Raw genomic sequence first — 24125 nt, forward strand, 5'->3', positions numbered from 1 at the left:
AGCTTTTCCCATAATGCGACCACTGCGGAATGTTCAACCCTCACCGCTTCCTCTGTGTGAGATACTGACCCGTGCGTGCGGCTGTACTGGTCACCCCCTCCCTGGCAGAGGTTGCAAAGACCACTCTCCCCGCTTCTCCATCAGCCAGTGCGGCACATGAATGGGCTGTTTGTGAAATTTCTGACTGATCGGCTGATTGCACCTTGGTTTCAGGTTTGCTGTGGGAGATCCTGGGAAGTAACATTGTTTGCTGTGACTAACCCACGGCACATGCATGAAGGGTCTGCACGTCCAACTGACATGTAGTTTGGTTACAGGTTGGAGCATTTGAGCTGAATGTCGTCTTCTGGATTATTTGGCACTGCCACTTCAGAATCACCATGAATCAGTTATAGTCGCTACTTCACCGTAAAAATGTTTTCTAAATCCAATACTCTTTAAGAGAAACTGCAGTAATTAAAGAGGACTTATATTTGCTCAAAAAGAGTGAAGCGTCTCATAAAAACATCTGCGCTCCCCAGATTCTGCCACTTTTTTCCGTTTTGCTCTGCGATGCTCCACTGCAAAGATATTTGCTTTTGTTGTTTTGAAGTGCAATATGTGAAATCTCTGCTTACAGTGCAACTGGGCATTTCTTCAGTTTCTGAGCAGTTCAGAAACTTTCCTGCATATCGCTCTGTTTGCAGTCAGTGAATTGGGTATTTGTCGTTCAGAGCTGCAGACAGGAAGCGCATAAGATTGAGGCTTTGCTATAATTGGGTCCCATGTAGACCGTCCTCTGTGACAGCAGAGAATTGTGCTGCTGATATTTTACTTAGTTTACAGAGGATTGTGTGGACTGGATATATTGTTGCAAACCCTCAGCTGTGAGAAGTTTTTCACACGCAGAAAGATGGAATTGCACTTGAAATAGTCATTAAAAAGTTGCAGAGCTTATGTAGAAATGTGTTGTTTTTTTTTTGTTTGTTTTTTGTTTTTTTTTTGTTTTTTTTCTCTTCCAGTAGTTAGGACAGGCCTGAGTCTATGGAACCGCTGACCGGTATCTAAAGCCCACCATACTGTGTAGACAGGGGTCCGTCTCGCCTTCATGTGCCGCTTAAGGGGACAGGGGAATAAGACAGTCCAATGCCTCTGGCTGCAGATCATCTCCCTGGGTCTTACCCCCTCGTACATGCCAGCGGACCCCCAATATACATGTGCTTTATGATGAGAGATTAGAGGCCGTTACTAATCTTCGGGCTCCTCTTAGTGTCTGCTATGGTTGGTGGGTAACGGTCGGTGTACCCCTCTGTCACTTGTTTCTTGTAAAGGTACCGTCACACTGAGCGACGCTGCGGCGATATAGACAACGAGCCGACCTAAACTAGATTTTCGCTGTTTAGGTCGCTGTAGAGACGTCAAACACAGCAGCTCCAGAACGATGCAGGAGCGATCCAGTGACGTAACGGCGACTCACTTCTCGTTCTCGCTGGTTGTTAGCTCCATGTCAAACAGCCGGAGTGTACCGACTGGCTAGAAGGAGACGCTGCGACGCCCCCTATGCTCGTTGCTGGCGTCGTTACTTTTGATGTCAAACATGACGATACACGCCGACCTGGCGACAAAATACAGTTCTGGACTTCTAGCTCCGACCAGCGATGGCACAGTGGGATCCAGATCGCTGCTGCGTGTCAAACACAACGAGATCGCTAACCAGGACGCTGCAACGTCACGGATCGTTGTCGTTCTCTTTGCAAAGTTGCTGAGTGTGACGGTACCTTAAAACCTCACATTGTGCTCCACAGCTTTCCTTGTCGGGGTCCTTACAGAGGCCCCCCTGTCTTGTGGCTTATAACAGGGGTTCTAATCCCCCTCATCTGCAGATATTGCAGTGTTGGGATCGTTGATCCCTCAGGGATTGTGACGACTGCGTATTCCTGGAATCTCTCATGGCCACGATGTAGTTAACCAGTTCTCACGGGGCCGCGCCGTTCTCCAGATGATGGCTGCAGCCATATTAGGTCCTCGCCAAGAGAAACAAAACCATGAATAATGCGTCGGCTCCTGAGCCGTAATCGGAGTCTGGTGCAGGAAATGTCCGTCTGCTGCGTTATCTCCCTACAAGCCGATTATGGGAAATGGTCGGGGCCAGATCAGATTCTTCCTGTATAGGGGGTGTTGGTGCTCCCGCGGGGTTTCCCATCAGTCCGCAGCATTGAATGAGTTAATCGTCGGATTATCCCAAACAAGGTGCGATTGTCTCCACATCCCGGCCATTCCCCTGTTGGTTCCTCCTTTTCTCTCCCGTCCCCTCTTGCCTATGTAATGTTAGTGGAGTCATCCAAGGCTGAGGCTCAGACACCGGCCGGCGGGGGGATTACCTGGGGGAGACGCAAAATAATCCTCCCAGATTATTGTTGGCTCATCTTGTTGGTAACTCCACGTACACCGTCCATTCTGCTCCATTATGGTGACCTTGCTCGGATCCATTGTAACCAGCTGTGGTCTGTCATCATTAATTCTCAGTGAGTGGAGCCCTTGATCCGTATTTTAGGAAGGTGCAGAGCTGTAAATGGAGGGAGATGTGACGCTGCCCCTCTCCGGTGACGGCCATGATGTCGGTGGGACGGGGTCACCGCAGGACGGACTCGTGCGCTCCCTCCATCTGTCCAAGTACAGTAGTTTATTGGTGGAGCCGGGCAGAGGATCTGCCTCTATAGACGCCAGTTCATCTTGTGAGCGCCGATCCCAGGAGCGGTCTGCGGCTATCGAGGTTGGAGTGTTCATGGGCACTTCACATTTTATCCCCGGCTGTGAAACACTTCGCATCAGGCCGACGCTGAACATAAGACTGGACGGACCCCTCCTCCAGTATTATAGATACAGGGGGCTGTGAGTTATAGTCTCGTGCTCCATTCACCGCAGTATGAACTGTCACTAAGGGATTTCTAATCAGGAAAATGACTTGATACATCGGGCATTGCTTCCTGCCAATCCGTCCTGTGGTATATGGTACCAATTACCCACCTGACTGCTGCAGCCGATCACTGGCTGCACTGGTCACATGAGGAGTTGGTGGCCTCATCACTGCAGGATGGGTCGACATTTGTATTTATCAGTCTTCCAGTATTCAAAACTTGGGATAAATTCCCTTAAAGGGGTTTTCTGGCTCATTTTATCGCTATCAAATAGAAGCCCCTGGGGCAGTTAGCGGATTGCTGTGGTCCTGCTCGCTGCAGTCAATCAGGCTTTGTGTGTTTACATGGTGGCCATTCCACTTTTGTAGCTGTCTGTGTAATACAAGGCTCTGGTTCTGGGCAGGGGTCCCTTCTATGAGGACCTTCCAGCTATTGGACTACCTCCTTAAAGGGCTTGTCTAGTACTTGGATATCGATGGTAAGCTGGGGTGCCGGGTGTTGGACCCCCACTGTGATACTTATGCCCCGCTTCAAGTACTGGACAACCCATTTTAAGACCCCGCAATGCACTGGTAACTGGAACCCAGCAGAACTCTGAATGCAGCTCTGAATGTGAATTATACACCATCATGACGTGAATGAATGGTCCGAGCTCTAGAGGAGTATCCGGGGGTGTTTGATCCGGGGGTCTGTAGCGTAAGAGGGGAGATGTGTGTGTGTGTGTGTGTGATGCCGTTATTACTGGAGAAGATAATGTACAATGTCCCCCGCAGCCGATGACTGATCTCGACTCAAAGATCCAGGAAAAGGCTATGAAGGTGGACATGGATATCTGCCGGCGGATTGATATCACTGCCAAGCTGTGTGATGTAGCACAGCAGCGCAATTCTGAAGACGTATCCAAGATGTTTCAGGTGACTGAGCCTCGGCTCTCCTTCTCTATCCCTCCGATCTTCTCATGCAGCCCCCATATACTTCTGGTATAACATGACCCCAGTCAGTGTCAGATCTAGTGGTGGTGGATAGACTCTGCTCCTCTTCAGTGAGCTCTGTCGGCCCCTCTGTGGCCTCTGTTATAGGGCTTCTTCTGTGTCTGTCCACCTTGTCTTGGTGTCTCTTTGGCAGTGGTGGTCCCGGCAGGCAGGTGGTCCCGGCAGGCAGGGCTTGCTGTCTCATACATCCTGCTGTACACTGCATGCATAGCCTGGCTGCAGGCTGCCATTGAATGTGCTGTGTGGCCCACCCTGCAGCTTCATGCATTATTCTGCTGCACTGGTACATGTGGGGGTCTCCACATCAAGGACGCTCATTAACGGTGAGCTGCTAAATTCTCTCTCCCTTAAGGTGGGAACGGTGTCTAAAAAGAAAGAGCGGAAGCTGACGTTAGAGGACGACATCTCTGAGCAGGACGGGGACGCCGGGCGCTTCTCAGACGATGAAGTCAGCTGCTCTCTCAATATAACGGACGAGATGAAGCGAATGTTCAACCAATTGTAAGTCCGATGTCACCGACGGGGGGGGGGGGGGGGGGGTTATGTATGTGATAATGCCCCCCCCCTTCAATCCTCAGTCCAGTCTGACCAACATTGGTGCTAGGGACTCACAAACTTCATTCTGGGGATCGTTGGGGTCCCAACAGTGAGACCTCTCTTGGGTATCGCTTCTAGTCAGGTGGCCGTATGAATCGGACTGGCTGGTGACTCTCCCGACCTGGGCGTCCTATATTTCTATGCAGCAATCACACTCAGTAGAGCCGGCGGCCAGTCCGGGTAATGCTGTCTGACTGCACCCCCGTAGTGAGAATCCTCCTTAATGGGGTGCACCATACACATGACCTGCTGAAGAGCAAATGTGCAAGAACCCGGGATGTCCGAAATGGACCCGAATCCCAAGACGCTCCTCAGTCTCGGCAATGTGCCATGGCACGGAGCGATGTGAACATCCTTTATCCCCCACGTTACGCAGCGCCACTTCCTGCCTTTAGCACAATTCCAGACTGTCAGATTGTTTTCCTGGGAAAAGGATATGACTGACGGATGTCCTAGAGGTCCGGGCCAAGTCTGGAGGGGGCGAATATGAAGGACGCCGAGCAAAGCTGGAAGACCATGTAATGTACCTCCGCCCCAATCCGTCCACCGTGCTTACATCTGTCATATTTATGGTCCAACTCGACTGTGGCCAAGGCGGTGCGGGGGTCTGCCGGAGTGATTACTGGTCTGCACCATGGTCAGGATGGCGGAGTATTGACCTCTGCAAGGTGTGAAGTTCTGTGCATCCAGCGTAGGTCGCACGGCGCACGCAGCAGGTCCTGGGTGATGGCACTGCTATAACTTGGGTGTCAGTCACCGGTCAGTTGTGCGGATAACTCGCAGCAGGGGCGTCTGATAACATTGCCACGACCCATCTGCTGTGAGAACGGGAAGAGGAATGTGCAGGTTACTGTAATGTTAGCAGCATAAACCGGGATGCATATTTCCTCGCTGGAGTCATCACATTCCCGGCTCCTCCATGGTGCATCCCACCCAGGACACATTGATTTTTGCTGAGAAGACACAAAAATCCCTCCAATATTTCCCATTCAGATTCCTGGGGTCACATCGCCCTCCATTCTTGCACAGGTTTAGTGTTATAGCGCCACCCGCTGGCCAGATCTGGACCAGGCAGAGGTCAGGCATTTTTCACCTTGCATCCATTGATCCTTGTACTGATCTTTTCCTTCATTCTGCTCCGTTGTCTCCAACAGGCGGGAGACGTACGACTTTGACGACGACTGTGACAGTCTGACCTGGGAAGAAAACGAGGACACATTGTTACTGTGGGAAGATTTCACCAACTGTAACCCGTCCATCGAGGTCCATCAAGCAGGAGGAGAGGTCAGTACGACTGTCTGTATTACCAATCCAGCTCCCCCGTCTGGTCCGGCGTCTGTGGATCCAGCTTCCCCGTCTGGTCCGGCGTCTGCGGATCCAGCTCCCCCGCCTGGTCCGGCGTCGGTGGATCCAGCTCCCCCGCCTGGTCCGGCGTCGGTGGATCCAGCTCCCCCGCCTGGTCCGGCGTCTGCGGATCCAGCTCCCCCGCCTGGTCCGGCGTCTGCGGATCCAGCTCCCCCGCCTGGTCCGGCGTCTGCGGATCCAGCTCCCCCGCCTGGTCCGGCGTCTGCGGATCCAGCTCCCCCGCCTGGTCCGGCGTCTGCGGATCCAGCTCCCCCGCCTGGTCCGGCGTCTGCGGATCCAGCTCCCCCGCCTGGTCCGGCGTCTGCGGATCCAGCTCCCCCCGCCTGGTCCGGCGTCTGTGGATCCAGGCCCCCCCCCCCCCCCCTCATCTCGTCCGGCGTCAGCAGACCCAGCTCCCCCGTCGGGTCCGACGTCTGCGGATCCAGCTCCCCCGTCGGGTCCGACGTCTGCGGATCCAGCCCTAAACCCCCCCCCCCCTGTCGGGTCTGGCGTCTGCAGTTCCAGGGCCCCCGCCCCCCCCTCCGGGTCTGGCATCTGCGGATCCAGCCCTTTGTTGGGTCTGGCATCTGCGGGTCTGGCGTCAGCGGGTCCAGCTCCCCCGTCGGGTCCGGCGCCTGCGGTTCCAGGGGTCCCCATCCCAGACACCCCTCGTCGGGTCCGGCGCCTGCGGATCCAGCTCCCCCGTCGGGTCCCGCGTCTGCAGTTTCAGGGCCCTTCCCTGTCGGGTTTGGTGTCTGCAGTTCCAGGGCCCCTGCCCCCGCTCCGGGTCTGGGTCTGCGGATCCAGCTCCCTCGTCGGGTCTGGCGTCTGCGGATCCAGCTCCCTCGTCGGGTCTGGCGTCTGCGGATCCAGCTCCCTCGTCGGGTCTGGCGTCTGCGGATCCAGCTCCCTCGTCGGGTCTGGCGTCTGCGGATCCAGCTCCCTCGTCGGGTCTGGCGTCTGCGGATCCAGCTCCCTCGTCGGGTCTGGCGTCTGCGGATCCAGCTCCCTCGTTGGGTCCGGTGTCTGCGGATCCAGCTCCCTCGTCGGGTCTGGCCTCTGCAGATCCAGCCCCCCCCCCCCTGTTGAGTCCGATCACATTTTCAAGTACAGTTACTTTCTGCACAGTCACTGCCGCCGCTCATTGATTCTCCCCCCAATTGATCCCCCATTGTCACTTTTGCAGGAGGAAAGTTTGGGCAGTTTAATCCAGGAGACGGAAACTTTTCTGAAGACGAGAGATAAAGAATATCAGGAAACCATTGACCAGATCGAGGTACGAGGTCGTCCATGTCAGTCATCATCCGAATGAGCGATTTTTGGATGTTGCCTAAGAGACAAACCCTAAAATAAAACCCTGGCCCTATAATGGCCGCTCATCGCTGGCATTGGTCTCCTCTGTGTCTGGGTTACCGCAGCAGCATCAATAGGATCCTCCCCATCGGCGACCTGTGAAGTGGCCTTCACTTCCACTAATAAAGACATCTAAGTAAATACGCGTCAGGGTAGCCTACTGCTGTTGCCATGGTAACCTCAGAGCAAGCAGATGATTCACTTCATCGCAGCAATGAGATCAGAGGACGAGAACTAGTTCTAGAGAGCGAATATTCATCGTCCATTTTTTTTTTTTTATCGTTCTATAATGGAGTAATCGCTTTGTGTGATATTGAAGTTGGCAGTAATTTACCAATTATCCAATGCAAAGCTCAGAGATTCCTCCTGCCATAATATCACTATACGGCCTACTGCGGCTTCCCTTTCTGCCTGCAGAGGGTGATTTCACCGTGGTATACAGCTCCCCCTTCTGGCGCTGGTAATTACAACATTTCCGGGTTTACTTTTTTTTTTTTTTTTTGGCTGAGGGTTGTCGTTTTTTTTATCTTTTATTGCCTCCTATTTTCTGCATTATGAGAATGGCATAAACACATTTGTAGCTCCTGTACGTCACTTATGTCTCCTCGCATTGTGTAACCTGCGCTTCTAGCAGTAATGTCTCCTGATCTCCATCCTTTACAGCTGGAATTGGCGAATGCAAAGAGCGACATGAACCGGCACCTCCACGAGTACATGGAAATGTGCAGCATGAAGAGGGGTCTGGACGTGCAGATGGAGACGTGTCGAAGGCTCATAAAGGGATCGGCTGGCAGGTAGGTCACTGGAGGTTCCTCTCGGTATATTTCAGGGCGTCCTGCACCCACAGTGTCCGGACAGTTATAACCTGCAGGTCCGCACTAGCCAAACACTGCTACGTACATGCTTTGTTTGTAGCCCCCCCATGTCCCCCAAAGAGCTGAGACGCCCGTGACTTGCCTCTTGGATGGGTGTCCGGCCTGTAAACCGGTCACTTACCGTGCACTGCTTCGTCTGATCCTCACAAGCTCCTCTCCCGGTTTCTTGCAGGAACTCTCCGTCCACCAGCTCCGTGGCCAGCAGCGACTCAGGGAACTCGGACGAGATGCAGGATGAGTTTGAGAAAGACGCAGACGGAGACAGCGCCATCAGCTGATAAGTGACAGCAGATGGACCTTTTTTTTATTCGGATAAATCAGAGACCTTGATCGGAGGGTTTCCAAGGCCCCTTCAGATCTCCCCTTCAGATCTCCCCTCCCTCATGATTTGGTGCTGTAAATGTCTATTCTTCTACAGAAAACCCTGTAAATAGAAGAGGGAAAAAAAACTCATGAAGACTAACACCCCGTGCTGTATGAAACGTGCCTTCCCCGCTCCGGGCCGCCTGGATGATGCCACGGATAAAGCATTTTTGCCGCTGTGCACCCATTGCCCACACGGAGGGCCGGTATCGGGCGCTCCGCCATCTTGTGTCGAGATTGGGGTGCACTGTAATTCACAGCACTTATAGCAGCAGATAAATGAGTAGGGCCACGGTTCTGTTTCCGGGGCCACGGGCCGCAGTCACGGACTTTACCACATTTGGCTCTAGGGATTCCTTTAAAGCACTTGTTAAAATTGAGCAACAAACCAAAATAATCATGTTAGTCATGATGCTGGTGAAGATGGCAGCTGGACAGTCACCGGGGTGACAGCGGCAGGAGAACGCGGCACCGTGTGATGGACTATGCAATACATTTGCCTTATTTTAGTATGAATGGTCCTGCGCCTGGCCGGTGCATCGGGGGAGCAGATCACTCACTGGACAGGGGGTTATAGATCATACAGGGCCTGGCCGGTGCATCGGGGGGGGGGGGGGGGGCAGATCACTCACTGGACAGGGGGTTATAGACCATAGAGGGCCTGGCCGGTGCATCGGGGGGGCAGATCACTCACTGGACAGGGGGTTATAGACCATAGAGGGCCTGGCCGGTGCATCGGGGGGGCAGATCACTCACTGGGCAGGGGGTTATAGACTATAGAGGGCCTGGCCGGTGCATCGGGGGAGCAGATCATTCACTGGACAGGGGGTTATAGACTATACAGGTCCTTCTCAAAAAATTAGCATATAGTGTTAAATTTCATTATTTACCATAATGTAATGATTACAATTAAACTTTCATATATTATAGATTCATTATCCACCAACTGAAATTTGTCAGGTCTTTTATTGTTTTAATACTGATGATTTTGGCCTACAACTCCTGATATCCCAAAAAACCTGTCTCAATAAATTAGCATATCAAGAAAAGGTTCTCTAAATGACCTATTACCCTAATCTTCTGAATCAACTAATTAACTCTAAACACATGCAAAAGATACCTGAGGCTTTTAAAAACTCCCTGCCTGGTTCATTACTCAAAACCCCCATCATGGGTAAGACAAGCGACCTGACAGATGTCAAGAAGGCCATCATTGACACCCTCAAGCAAGAGGGTAAGACCCAGAAAGAAATTTCTCAACAAATAGGCTGTTCCCAGAGTGCTGTATCAAGGCACCTCAATGGTAAGTCTGTTGGAAGGAAACAATGTGGCAGAAAACGCTGTACAACGAGAAGAGGTGACCGGACCCTGAGGAAGATTGTGGAGAAGGACCGATTCAAGACCTTGGGGAACCTGAGGAAGCAGTGGACTGAGTCTGGTGTGGAAAGGCGTGTGCAGGAAATGGGCTACAGGTGCCGCATTCCCCAGGTAAAGCCACTTTTGAACCATAAACAGCGGCAGAAGCGCCTGACCTGGGCTACAGAGAAGCAGCACTGGACTGTTGCTAAGTGGTCCCAAGTACTTTTTTCTGATGAAATCAAGGTGCCAGAGTCTGGAGGAAGACTGGGGAGAAGGAAATGCCAAAATGCCTGAAGTCCAGTGTCAAGTACCCACAGTCAGTGATGGTGTGGGGTGCCATGTCAGCTGCTGGTGTTGGTCCACTGTGTTTCATCAAGGGCAGGGTCAATGCAGCTAGCTATCAGGAGATTTTGGAGCACTTCATGCTTCCATCGGCTGAAATGCTTTATGGAGATGAAGATTTCATTTTTCAGCACGACCTGGCACCTGCTCACAGTGCCAAAACCACTGGTAAATGGTTTACTGACCATGGTATTACTGTGCTCAATTGGCCAGCCAACTCTCCTGACCTGAACCCCATAGAGAATCTGTGGGATATTGTGAAGAGAAAGTTGAGAGACGCAAGACCCAACACTCTGGATGAGCTTAAGGCCGCTATTGAAGCATCCTGGGCCTCCATAACATCTCAGCAGTGTCACAGGCTGATTGCCTCCATGCCACGCCGCATTGAAGCAGTCATTTCTGCCAAAGGATTCCCGACAAAGTATTGAGTGCATAACTGAACATTATTATTTGATGGTTTTTTTGTTTGTTATTAAAAAACACTTTTATTTGATTGGACGGGTGAAATATGCTAATTTATTGAGACAGGTTTTTTGGGGTTATCAGGAGTTGTATGCCAAAATCATCAGTATTAAAACAATAAATGACCTGACAAATTTCAGTTGGTGGATAATGAATCTATAATATATGAAAGTTTAATTGTAATCATTACATTATGGTAAATAATGAAATTTAACACTATATGCTAATTTTTTGAGAAGGACCTGTAGAGGGCCTGGCCGGTGCATCGGGGGGGGAAGATCACTCACTGGACAGGGTCTTATAGATCATACAGGGCCTGGCCAGTGCATCGGGGGAGCAGATTACTTAATGGGCAAGGGGCTATGGGCCATACAGGGCCTGGCCGGTGAATTGAGGAAGCAGATCGCTTGCTGGGCAGGGGTTTATAGACCATACAGGGCCTGGCCGATGCATTGGGGAGCAGATCACTCACTGGGCAGGGGGTTATAGACCATAGAGGATCTGGCCGGTGCATCGGGGGAGCAGATCACTCACTGGGCAGGGGTTTATAGACCATACAGGGCAAGGCCGGTGCATTGGGGAGCAGATCACTCACTGGGCAGGGGGCTATGGACCATAGAGGGTCGATCACCAGTCAGTGTAAGGAAAACCTCTGCAGCCTTGTAATATACTTTTTGTATCACTTTCTTATAATTTAAATGATCTTTGTCGGTGAGCGAGAACATTCCTGCTTACAGGCAGAAACTGCAAACTGTCTTGTGAGATCTGAGGGTTTGCTACAATTATATCTATTTGGATAGAAGGTAGCGGAGTATTTCCTTATATCCAGACTCCCCTGTGTTGATTGCTGTATCAGACTTCCCCTACACCCCCCCCCCCCCCCCCCTGTTTATTGTAGTATCGGACTCCCAGTCCCTCTGGTACTTGTGGTCCCACAACAGTTGATAAGCCAGCGTTCAGACTGATCCCAGCACCCGGAGCCGCTGTTTGGCCCCATGACTGTCCGTCCCCCCCCCCCTCCCAGCTTCCCTCCATATCATGCACAGGCGCTGTGTGGCCCTCTATCCAGCACCGCGGCGCTCATATATTGTAAGACTTGGAAGCCATTTCTGTATATAGTCGTATTTTCTAATTTATTCAGACCTCGGTGGCCTTCTGACTTCTTGTTTTTCTAGGATTTCTAGTGGTTTTGCCTTAGTTAGCGGCTTATATAACCGAGTATTACAGAATGAAGCTTTGTGTTTCGGACCTTTGTGTTCTGCCCGTCCTCGGCTACTTCTGTTATGGCGCAGTTCAGTGATCTGACCTGTGAGCGACGCTCTGTCTCTACAGTAGATGTCGTCCTACAGAGTAGACTTGTCATCTTCCAGGATTAATCCACATGTAATGCGTGTAGAGATGGCGCCATCCGGTGGTGAGTTGTTGCATTGCGCCTTTCTCCACCGTTACATTATTTGCTGGGATTCTGACTTCGAATCCACATCGGTGTTCTGCTTAATCAGAAGCTTCTCCTCCTCCACGTGCCTCCGCTGCCCCCTGCTGGAGGCTCCAATATACACAGCTTGTCGACGAGCCGCCTCTGTACATAGACCCCAGGGTCGTCGTCTTTTCTACGTCGTACCAAATACCTGCTGGGTTACTAGTCATTTTTTGACTTCTCTGTATCAGCAGACTGTACATACTTCTTTTGTATTTCCTATCGGAATAGTCGTGTCACATTGACACATTTTATAGACTATTGTAAGGACGGTTTTATTACACTTTTTATAGGGGCAGGACAGGTTCTTCTCTGACAACTGTAAAAGAATTATAGTGGGATGCTAGATGGATGTGAAGCTGATAAACTAATTATAGGCCCTAAAGTTACCTTCTAAACTTTTTTTCTTAAGGGAAAGATCCCAATTTATGGATATTTATTGTAGAGAAAAATGCTACTGGCAAATAACCAATTCCTGGACACTGGCAAATAACCCATTCCTGGACACTGGTTACTGCACTTTCACTCAGAACTTTGTTTTCAATGTATTTAAAGGGAACCAGTCACTAGTAAGGCTGACAAGGGTGATAATGGGGTCCAAAAGTGGTTCTAGGAGTCACAGGTGTGGGGAAATAGACACCAGCCCTAATGGGGTCTTGGGGTTGTGCCACTTGCAAGTGACGGGCGCCCCTCTAAATAGGTTGAAAGTATCATTAAATTTAGTCCTCCTGCGAGCATTACTTGTCCTATTAAAGAAATCCCCAATATTTCCAGAGGTTAATGTTGGGTCTCCCCCCTCCTGTGGGGGGAAGTGTATATAGGGTCCGGGTGGCGGAGGGTCTTACTTTGCATGCTACGAGCAGAGCTTTGACTATAGAGGGGGTAGAAGAGTATGTGATGGGTATCTGTAGTCCGGGGAGATTCATTGTATCTATTTATAAACTCAAAATCTGTATATTCTATTTTTATTAACAAAACTTTTTTAAAAAGAAAAAAAAAAATATTAAAATAAATTGTTCTCTGTTCAGTTTTCGTCCCAGTTGTATCTCAATAAGATGCATGAAAACGAGGCGAGAAAGATCGGCCCATTCAGTCATCAGCAGGAATGTCACTAGGAGACCAGAAGTGGCGCAGGGTAAAAACCATTTCCATAGATTCCTCTCCCCAGTGACTCTGTGCCCTGACATTGGTCTCTTGTGGGTGTATCGATGGGCGCTCGCGTGGTCCTCGGCTCCTCTTCTTGATGGCCGTGGAGACTGAGGATTGAGCCGTCTGACGTCCTCTCCTCGCTCAGGACGCCACAGAATTGGGACGAGCTGCGGACCCCAAGAGCACGGAACAAGCCCACCATGCACTCACAAGCCCAAGGTGCACATGACTGAAATAAGACTTTCAGCACAAGTGAGCAAAATGGTAATCAATTGTTCCCTGTTCCTTACTCTGCTCAATCTCATTTCCTTGGCAAATTCTTACTTGCAGATTCGCTTAAAGGAAATTCTGATTTAGTATTTTTATTGGCGATATTGTGGGGTCGCCGTCACAGCTGGGGATAGATGCGATCGGCTCCTGTGACATTTGCTGAGAATCCCCCATGGGTTAATATTACAGATGGTTGAATGTTCCTTTTTAGATAAAAGGAAAAGCACATTCACCGTGCACCAGCGCCACCTAGTGTATGTGGTGGAATTGGAAAAAAAAAATGTGAAAAATCTGGGTGTAAAAGCCAATCTGTGTAGACTGACACTGGAGAATGTAAGAGCAGAAAGCAATGACTTGATCTATATTTGTGGAGCGTTTTCCCCCTTATGTCTTGATCGGATGCATTTGTCTTCTGAGTTTGCATCTGCTACAAAGTGGCGGAGACAATTAAAAATAAGTTGTAGCAATAGGCGTCCGAGGTCCTTCTGTCCTCTGTATTGGTGGTACCGGCCAGGTGTGTGGAGTGGCAGAAAATAAGGGGCTGTATGGGGGCGTCTCCGCACATTCCAGAGGGCACCACACCTGAAGCCAAATGGAAATGGTATCCCGTATGACCGGGCTCATTTGAGGTTTGTGGGGTCGGGTTTTGTACAGTTCTGATATTGTAGAGTTTCTTCCTTTTTGTATTATGTTCTCTCCATTATTATATATTTTTTTTTTCATTCTAAACTACAACAGTCACAGAACCATATATGTTATATAATGTGTGTTCTCTCGGGGGGGCTGTGTGCTATTGCTGAGCGATGCCATGTAGACCCCCCCGGGGCAGGCGTCTGATTCATAGGATATGGTACTTTTTATCTCTTGTTAACAGAAGCAAACAAAAAAAAAAAAAACTTTAAATAAATGCCAAAATTCTTCAGCCATTGTGGACTCCTTTATTGCACTAAAAGGAATGAAGGTGTCGGAATATACAGACAATAAGTGAGTGTATGTGTGTGTGTGTATATGTATGTATATATATATATATATATATATATATATATATATATATATATATATATATATATATATATATATATATATATAGTATTTTTTTTTTTTTTTTTTTGCTACTAAATCTCACTAAACATTAGACTCAATCCTGAACTACATCCAATATTACCATATTGGTGCAGTCACTGTGTACATACATTACATTACTGATCCTGAGTTACCTCCTGTATTATACTCCAGAGCTGCACTCACTATTCTGCTGGTGCAGTCACTGTGTACATACATTACATCACTGATCCTGAGTTATATCCTGTATTTCCTGTATTCTACTCCAGAGCTGCACTCACTATTCTGCTGGTGCAGTCACTGTGTACATACATATCAGGATTCACGGGGAGGATACCCTTCCCCACTACTCACACCAATTTGTTATGGACCGGGGTTGTTAGGTTGCCCCTGTTTCCTTTCTGAAGGCCATTTATCTATATACCACTTACCAGTTCCGGTTTGGAACTTGCAGCTCTCTGGCGCCCCCTTACTCTCAGATCAGACCGGGTACTTCACATAGGATAATTAGTCGCCAGAAAGGCTGCCTTACTTTGTACTGGCTAATGGGAACACTGCAGCAAGGGAGATGTAACTACTCCCACTCAGGCGGGAACAATAATTATCAATGCCACTGTCGCTACAAAGCCTCCCAAACGCACAGGACAAATCCGCTGCCACCAGTGCCATATACTCCTGAATGTCAGAGTGATCAGCTTAACAGCAATTACTGTACTTGCAAAGTCAATATTTGCCCAGAAAATGAACTTTAACCCCCAAAACACATTTCAACATCATTGCAGTCCTGCCTTAAAAGGAGCAGCTAACATCGTTTTAGTGATTGATCCATTAACACAGGCGTGGGTGTTGATGAGGACAGGGCTGGCGATCAATCAGTCATGATTAAGTAAGAATGACATCACTGGACACTTTAAAAGGAGGCTGGTGCTTGGTATCATTGTTTCTCTTCAGTTAACCATGGTTATCTCTAAAGAAACACGTGCAGCCATCATTGCACTGCACAAAAATGGCCTAAGGGAGCTGTCACACAGACAGCTCTCCAGCGACCAACGATGCCGAGGTCCCCGGGTAACCAGGGTAAACATCGGGTTACTAAGCGCAGGGCCGCGCTTAGTAACCCGATGTTTACCCTGGTTACCGTCGTAAATGTAAAAAAAAAAAAACAGTACATACTCACATTCCGGTGTCCGTCAGGTCCCTTGCCGTCTGCTTCCCGCACTGACTGACTGCCGGCCGTAAAGTGAAAGCAGATTACAGCGGTGACGTCACCGCTGTGCTCTGCTTTCACTTTCCGGCCGGCAGTCAGTCAGTGCGGGAAGCAGACGGCAAGGGACCTGACGGACACCGGAATGTGAGTATGTACTGTTTGTTTTTTTTTACATTTACGACGGTAACCAGGGTAAACATCGGGTTACTAAGCGCGGCCCTGTGCTTAGTAACCCGATGTTTACCCTGGTTACAAGCAAACACATCGTTGGATCGGTGTCACACACACCGATCCAACGATGACAGCGGGAGATCCATCGACGAAAGAAAGTTCCAAACGATCTGCTACGACGTACGATTCTCAGCAGGGTCCCTGATTGCTGCTGCGTGTCAGACACAGCGATATCGTATGGATATCGCTGGAACATCATGGATCGTAGCGACCAAAGTGCCACTGTGAGACGGTACCCTAAGGCCATGTGCACACGTTCAGGATTTTTCGCGTTTTTTCCGCGTTTTTTCGCTATAAAAACGTGATAAAAACGCTTACATATGCCTCCTATTATTTACAGGGTATTCCGCATTTTTTGTGCAAATGTTGCGATTTTTTTTTCCGCGAAAAAATCGCATCGCGGAAAAAAAAGCAACATGTTCATTAAAAATGCAGAATTGCGGGGATTCCGCACACCTAGGAGTGCATTGATCTGCTTACTTCCTGCACGGGGCTGTGCACACCATGCGGGAAGTAAGCAGATTATGTGCGGTTGGTACCCAGGGTGGAGGAGAGGAGACTCTCCTCCACGGACTGGGCACCATATAATTGGTCAAAAAAAAAGAATTAAAATAAAAAATAGTCCTATACTCGCCCTTTGATGGACCCCGAAGTGTTCCCGCCTCTCCGGTGCATGCTCTCTCTTCGGTTCCTATAGATGATGTGGTTCAGGACCTGTGATGACGTCACTGTCTTGTGATTGGTTGCGTGACCGCTCATGTGACTCACGTGACCAATCACAAGCCGCGATGTCATCACAGGTCCTGAACCACACCGGCATCTATAGGAACGGACGCCGCTGAGGAGATCGTCTGGGTGAGTATAACCATTTTTTATTTTTTTTGTTATTTTTAAACATTATATCTTTTACTATAGATGCTGCATAAGCAGCATCTATAGTAACAAATTGGTCACACTTGTCAAACAGTATGTTTGACAAGTGTGACCAACTTGTCAGTCAGTTTTCCAAGCGATGCTACAGATCGCTTGGAAAACTTTAGCATTCTGCAAGCTAATTACGCTTGCAGAATGCTAAAAAAAGGAAAAAAACGCAAAAAAAAAAATGCGGATTTCTTGCAGAAAATTTCCAGTTTTCTTCAGGAAATTTCTGCAAGAAATCCGGACGTGTGCACATACCTTAACAGGGAAGAGTATCGCAGCTACAAAGATTGCACCTCAGTCAACAATCTATCGCATCATCAAGAACTTCAAGGAGAGAGCTTCCATTGTTGTCAAAAAGGCTCCAGGGCGCCCAAGAAAGACCAGCAAGCGTCAGGACCGTATCTTAAAACTGTTTCAGCTGCGGGATCGGACTCCCAGCAGTGCCGAGCTTGCTCAGGAATGGCAGCAGGCTGGTGTGAGTGCTTCTGCACGCACTGTGAGGCGGAGACACTTTGAGCAAGGCCTGGTTTCAAGGAGGGCAGCAAAGAAGCCACTTCTCTCCAGAAAAAACATCAGGGACCGACTGATATTCTGCAAAAGGTACAGGGAGTGGACTGCTGAGGACTGGGGCAAAGTCATTTTCTCTGATGAATCCCCTTTTCGATTGTTTGGGACATCTGGAAAACAGCTTATTCGGAGAAGAAGAGGTGAGCGCTACCACCAGTCTTGTCTCATGCCAACTGTAAAGCATCCTGAAACCATTCATTGGTGGGGTTGCTTCTCAGCCAAGGGAATCGGCTCACTCAGTCTTGCCTAAAAACACAGCCATGAATAAAGAATGGTACCAGAATGACCTCCAAGAGCAACTTCTCCCAACCGTCCAAGAGCAGTTTGGCGCCCAACAATGCCTTTTCCAGCATGATGGAGCACCCTGCCATAAAGCAAAGGTGATAATAACTAAATGGCTCATGGAACAAAACATAGAGATTTTGGGTCCATGGCCTGGAAACTCCCCAGATCTTAATCCCATTGAGAACTTGTGGTCAATCATCAAGAGACGGGTGGACAAACAAAAACCAACAAATTCTGGAAAAATGCAAGCATTGATTATGCAAGAATGGACTGCTATCAGTCAGGATTTGGTCCAGAAGTTGATTGAGAGCGTGCCAGGGAGAATTGCAGAGGTCTTGAAGAAGAAGGGTCAACACTGCAAATATTGACTTGCTGCATTAACTCATTCTGTCAATATAACCTATTGGTACTCATAATATGATTGCAATTATATTTCTGTATGAGATATAAACATCAGACAAACACTAATAAAAACCAGAGGGCAGCAGATCATGTGAAAATATAATTTTGGTGTCATTCTCAAATTCTCAAAACTTTTGGCCATGACTGTAGATGCATATCACACATCTGTCTCGCAGCTGGACTTAGGACAAAGACTAGTGAAAACTGAGGTCTCTGCTATCTCCGTGCCCAAAACAGACCCTCCCCCTGTGGAGACCTCACTCAGAGGCTGAATACTCCCCTTTCTTAGAGTTATGACAAACCATTTCTATACCTAACTCGCTGGATGAACCTCGTATGAGAACGACACAACGATCAGGATGTTCACCAAGTCAGAGGTGTTCTTTTAAGTATAAACACGGCATAGATACATGACCCGCTCACGTAGAAATCTGCTCCTTGCAACTCGTTGGGTTTATTTCCCAGCGATTTCAGTGAGCTATAGATATCTCCATGGACATCTGGAATATATAATCCTTATATCTCTATCCCGGATCAGTGCCAGTATACATAACTTCAAAATAATTTTTAACTTCTGGAACAGGCTTTACCTGTTTTGGCTGGTATTAGGTGGGAGGGGGAATGATGGATTTAGGGAGAGACGGCTTTCGCAGCACAGGGCCATATAAATTCTTCACACTACGGCTATATAGCAGGGGGAAGGGAGAAAGTGGCTTAGAATTCCAGCCTGTGTTGGCAGGCAGAGGAAACTGCAGCTGAGAGTTCTGTATGTGTAATGGAAGTAATCAGAACTTTCTATTTCCTGACACCTCCCCCTTTTGGACTGCGCTAAGGAGGCAACCTCGCGGTACTCCTCCATGCGCACCTCGGCAGGTTTGCCCCCGCGGGTCAACCCGTCTGCATTGCCATGCTCCCTGCCCGTTTTGCGTTTCACTGTAAAGTCGTACTGCTGGAGGGCAAGGCTCCAGCGTAGCAACCTTCCGTTGGTTCCACACATGGCTTGTAGCCAGCGCAGAGGATTGCGGTCGGTTACCACAGTGAAGGTGTGACCGTATAGGTAGGGCTGCAAACATTGCAGGGCCCAGTCCATGGCCAGGCACTCCTCAATGGTGGAATAGGCCACTTCCCAGAAGCTTCCGGCTCAGGTACAACACGGGGTGCTCTTGGTTCACAGAGTCGACCTGGCTGAGAACAGCACCGAGGCCAAACTCGCTGGCGCCGGTCTGCACCAGGGACGGTCGACTGCTTTTACCACGGGAGAGTTGCACAGGGCAGTTTTCAACGCCTGGAAGGCCCCCTCACCGCCATCGGTCCAGTCAACTATTTGGGGTAGCTTCTTCCTGGTGAGGTCCGTCAAGGGTTTTGCCAGGCTACTATAGTTCTGTATGAAGCTCCTTTAGTATCCTGCAGTGCCCAGGAAGGATATCACCTGCTTCTTGGTCCTGGGGGTGGGCCAGGACTCGATCACGTCCACTTTCCCAGGCTCTGGCCTTATGGAGTTCCCACCTACCCGAAGCCCCAGGTAGTTGACCTCTCATATGCCATCTGGCACTTCCCTGGCTTGATGGTCAGACCGGCTTGGTGTTTTTGCCTGAGCACCTCCTGAAGACGCTGCAGGTGTTTGTTCCAGGAGGAACTGAAGATGGCAATATCATCCAAGTGCACCACCTCGTACTTCTCCAGTCCCTGAAGCAGGTGGTTGACCATCCCCTGGAAAGTGGCAGGGGCATTCTTCATGCCGAAGGGCTCGACCGTGGACTCGTACAGTCCGAAGGGTGTGATAAAGGCAGACTTCTCCTGCGCCTCGGGGCTCAGGGGAATCTGCCAGTATCCCTGACTCTGATCCATTATGGTCAGATATTCGGCACCAGCTAACTGCTCAAGCAGCTCCTCGATGCGTGGCATTGGGTGAGTCAGAGGCTGTGATGGCGTTGAGCCCCCTGTAGTCCACACAGGACAGGGTGGTCCGATCCTTTTTGGCACGAGAACTACAGGTGAGGCCCATGTGCTCTTTGACCGTTGAATCGCCCCCAGCTGTAACATCTCATGGATCTCCTGGTGCATAACCTGCCGCACCTCATCGGAGATCCGATAATGTGTTCACCGTAGTGGGTCATCATACCTGGTGTCCACCTCGTGGACCGCTAATTGTCCTTCCAGGTCGGTTGGAGAACACAGCCCAGAAGGGTTCCAGCGTGGTCCGCAACTGCGACCACTGGAGTTCGGTTAACAGGGCACTTAGCACCACGTCCTCGATGAACCCGCCAGCCTTGGCTTGGTCCAGCATGTCCAGGAGGGGGTCTGCCTCCCCGTCTTCGGGCAGGCTGCAGATGGGTAGGAGGTAGGCTTCACGTTCGTGATGAGCCTTCATCATATTGACTTGAAAGACCTTTCACCTACCTTAAGCGTGGTGAAGCGTGAAGATGGTGCAAGATGTACGGGCCTTCCCAGGCTGCCTGAAGCTTATCCTTTGGTACGGGGACCAGCACCCACACCTTTTGACCCACCTGGTAGGTCGGCTCCCGGGCGTTCTGGTCGTACCAGTGCTTCTGATCAGCCTGAGCCTGCGTCATGATGTCATGCACCAACCGCGTCAAGGTCTGCATTTTGTCACGGAAGCGCATGACATACTCCAATACGGACACTTCAGAAGGGTTCGGCTCCTCTTCCCAGGATTCCCTTACCAACCCAAGGGGTCCCCGGACTCGCCTGCTGTACAGGAGCTCGAAGGGGGAGAACCCCCTTGAGGCCTGCGGAACCTCTCGGTAAGCAAATAGCAGGTGTGGGAGGTACCACTCCCAGTCATGTCCTTGGGTCTCAACCAGCATGCGTAGCATCTGTTTGAGGGTACCGTTGAAGTGCTCACACAAGCCATTGGTCTGTGGGTGATATGCACTCGATACCAGACACGTCACCTGCATTCTCTTAAAGAGAGCCTTAATTAGGCGAGACATTAATTGGGTCCCTTGATCGGTAAGCATCTGCCTGGGAAATCCTACTCATGAAAAGATGGTCAACAGGGCATCCACCACCTTATCCGCACTAGTTGAGGACAGAGCCACTACCTCTGGGTACCGAGTAGCGTAGTCTACCACAGTAAGGACATATTGCTTTCCAGAGCTGCTAGGGATGGCCAGCAGGCCAACAATGTCCACCACGATCCTCTGGAAAGGCTCCTCTATCACTGGCAAAGGGATCAGGAGAGCCTTAAGAGCAGGCCCCGCCTTCCCCACTCTTTGGCAGGTGATACAGGAGCAGCAGTGGTTTTCATGTCTGTCCCCATCTTGGGCCAATAGAAGTGTTGAGACAGCCGGGCCTTAGTTTTGCTGATCCCCAAGTGTCTAGCGAGTGGGATCTCATGGGCAATATGCAACAACTCACCCCTGAATTGGTATGGGACGACCAGCTGTCTTTCCCTCAACCACTCCTTTTGGGATGTTCGTGGTACGGTCTCCCGATACAATCTCCCTCGTTCCCAGAACACCCTCTCCTTATCAGTCACGGAGGTGGGCGTCTCGGCGAGGTGTCTCAAATTCTCCAGGCTCACATCTGAGTGGAGAGCGGCCTGGAACTCCTGGCTAGGGGCAGCCAGAAGCGACGTCAGGGTCCCTTCCCCACAGAGACCCTCTGGGACCTGCTCTGGGTCCATCTCTGGTTCAGTCACCCCTGTGACTGAGGCGGGTCCAGAAGGCAGAACGTTATCTGTGTTCCGAGCACTCTGACTGCGGGTGACAGCAGCTACGTAGGCTGTCTCCCCGGGGATTTCCACAGACCCATCAGCCGGCGCTATGGGTACTACCTCCTCATCCACCCCCAACATTTCAGGAGCAGTGCTACTTATGGGCCAGTTACCTTCCTCTGCGGCACTGGTCAGTTGAACTGCATCACCTTCCTCACGGTTCCCATGCATCTCCCCATTTCCCTTAGCACCATCGCTGGCTCTTGTTAGGGGTTCCTCAGCCATCCCACCCCGCAGAGCAACGTAGCTGAGCACTCCTGCACCTGTGAACACATCATTCTTCAGAAATAAATGGTTAGCAGGTAAAACATGCATGTCTTCATCATCAGTATTACCCTCGGCATTTTCAGAAAAATGGCTATCGTATACACCATTAAACGGTAAAGCATTGTCAGGTAAGGCTGCTTTCACACTAGCGTTGGCACGGGGCCGTCGCTATGCGTCGGCCTGACGTGCGTTGTGAAAATAATGCCCGACGTGGGCAGCGGAAGCAGTCTTACGACGCTTCCGCTGCCCCATTGTAAGGTCCGGGGAGGAGGGGGCGGAGTTTCGGCCGCGCATGCGCAGTCGAAAATGGTGGACTCGACGCACAAAAAAACGTTACATGTAACATTTCTTTGTGCCGACGGTCCGCCAAAACACGACGCAACCGTCGCACGTGTGGCCATACATCGCAATGCGTCGTTAATGTTAGTCTATGGGGAAAAAACGCATCCTGCAGGCAACTTTGCAGGATGCGTTTTTTCTCCTAAACGACACATTTTGACGTACAGCCAACAACGATAGTGTGAAAGTAGCCTAACACATGCAATTTCCCATCTATATCATCAGCATTCGATCGGGGAGGGGAGTCAGGGACATAATATGCAACCACCCTCCCCAAATCAGTCCCCAATAAAACATCAGTGGGCAAGTTATCGGACAGCCCCACTTCCTTCACTCCGCTCTCAACACCTCAATCTATATACACTCGGGCCAATGGCAGCGGATATCCCCAATCCCGGTGACAGTCAGCGTTTTCCCCGGAATAAACTCTTCAGGGGCTGCCAGTTCGGGTCGGATGAGGGTTCGTTCAGCCCCGGTGTCCTTGAGGCTCGTATCGACCTGGCCCCCTACGGTGACATGCTGCATGTTGTCACACACCCTCCCAACTGCCCCACCCACCAAAAGAACTGCTGCATTAGGCCCTGGGGCCTTGGCTGGGGGGTTCTTCTGCTTCTCTGGACAGTGGGCACTGATATGACCAGTTCGCTTGCAGTAAAAACACTGGCGAAGGTCGGTGGTAGGTCTGGTGCTGTTGGCAATAGGGATAGGACCTCTGGTGAGTTGGCTGGCAGCGGTACTGGTGTTGGTTGCAGGCTTACCCCCTCTCCAGCTGGAGGTGACTGGCTTCCGCACCTCCGATTTACGGTTGGCCTCATAGGCATTGGCAATCTGCACTGCTTTAGTCACGTGTTTGGGCTCTCTGTCCATCACGAACTGTCACACCTCAGCTGGGCAAAGATGTAAGAACTGGTCTTTGATCATCAGGTCTCCCAGCTGAGCTGCTCAAAGGAGGTCACTGACAGTCCTTGTATCCACTGGTTAAAGCAGGTTCTGAGTCCATGCACCACATCACCGTAGCTGTCGTGTGGGCCACGTTGGAGGTTCCGGAACTTTCTACGGTAAACCTCGGGTGTAAGCTGGTACTTTATCAGGGCCTGCTTGATGGCCTCATAGTCTTAATCTTGTTCTAGCAGGAGAGAAGCAAACGCCTCCAGAGCTTTGCCTTTTAGCCCTGGGGTCAGGTATCGGGCCCATTGGTTCCCAGGCAGCCGGTACTGTCTGCAGGCTTTCTCAAATGCCCGCAGAAAAGTGTCCAAGTCCCAGTCCTTTTCCATCACAGGAAAATGCTCTGGCTGTGGTTTAGGGGTCTGAGCGCTGTTGGGCTCGCCGCTGGACTGGGACGACCTCGGCCTCTGGAGTTGGGCTAACTCCAACTGGTGCTCCGGCACCACTTGCCGCTCGACTATCTCTGCCTCCCGCTGGGCCTCCGCTTTCTCGTGGTATTGCTGGATCAGCCTCAGACGTCCATCACGGTCGTCGGCGGGGAGTTGTTCCAAGGCCATCAGCAGGTGGGGGTCCAATCCGCCCTGGTTGCAAGTAGGGCCGGCATTCAGTGCGTGGGCCTCTGCTCCAGCACCATTTTCGCTTGTGCCGGCTTTTGCGTCCACTGTGGTCTGGAGCGGATT

The 24125-nt window shown here is 50.4% G+C and overlaps 1 protein-coding gene across 1 annotated transcript in view; it reads left to right on the plus strand.

Moving 5' to 3' along the window:
* Positions 1-9034, plus strand: part of IFFO2 (intermediate filament family orphan 2) — a 30343-nt gene extending 21309 nt beyond the window's left edge. Inside the window, exons 4-9 of the mRNA XM_077260336.1 lie at positions 3671-3811; positions 4242-4390; positions 5641-5770; positions 7017-7106; positions 7847-7977; positions 8231-9034. Coding sequence (XP_077116451.1) covers positions 3671-3811; positions 4242-4390; positions 5641-5770; positions 7017-7106; positions 7847-7977; positions 8231-8336 — 747 coding nt within the window. The 3' untranslated portion in view covers positions 8337-9034. The remainder of the gene's footprint in view (positions 1-3670; positions 3812-4241; positions 4391-5640; positions 5771-7016; positions 7107-7846; positions 7978-8230) is intronic.
* Positions 9035-24125: the final 15091 nt, after the last annotated feature.

This window comes from Ranitomeya variabilis, chromosome 4 (assembly GCF_051348905.1).
Source record: "Ranitomeya variabilis isolate aRanVar5 chromosome 4, aRanVar5.hap1, whole genome shotgun sequence".
NCBI lineage: Eukaryota > Metazoa > Chordata > Amphibia > Anura > Dendrobatidae > Ranitomeya > Ranitomeya variabilis.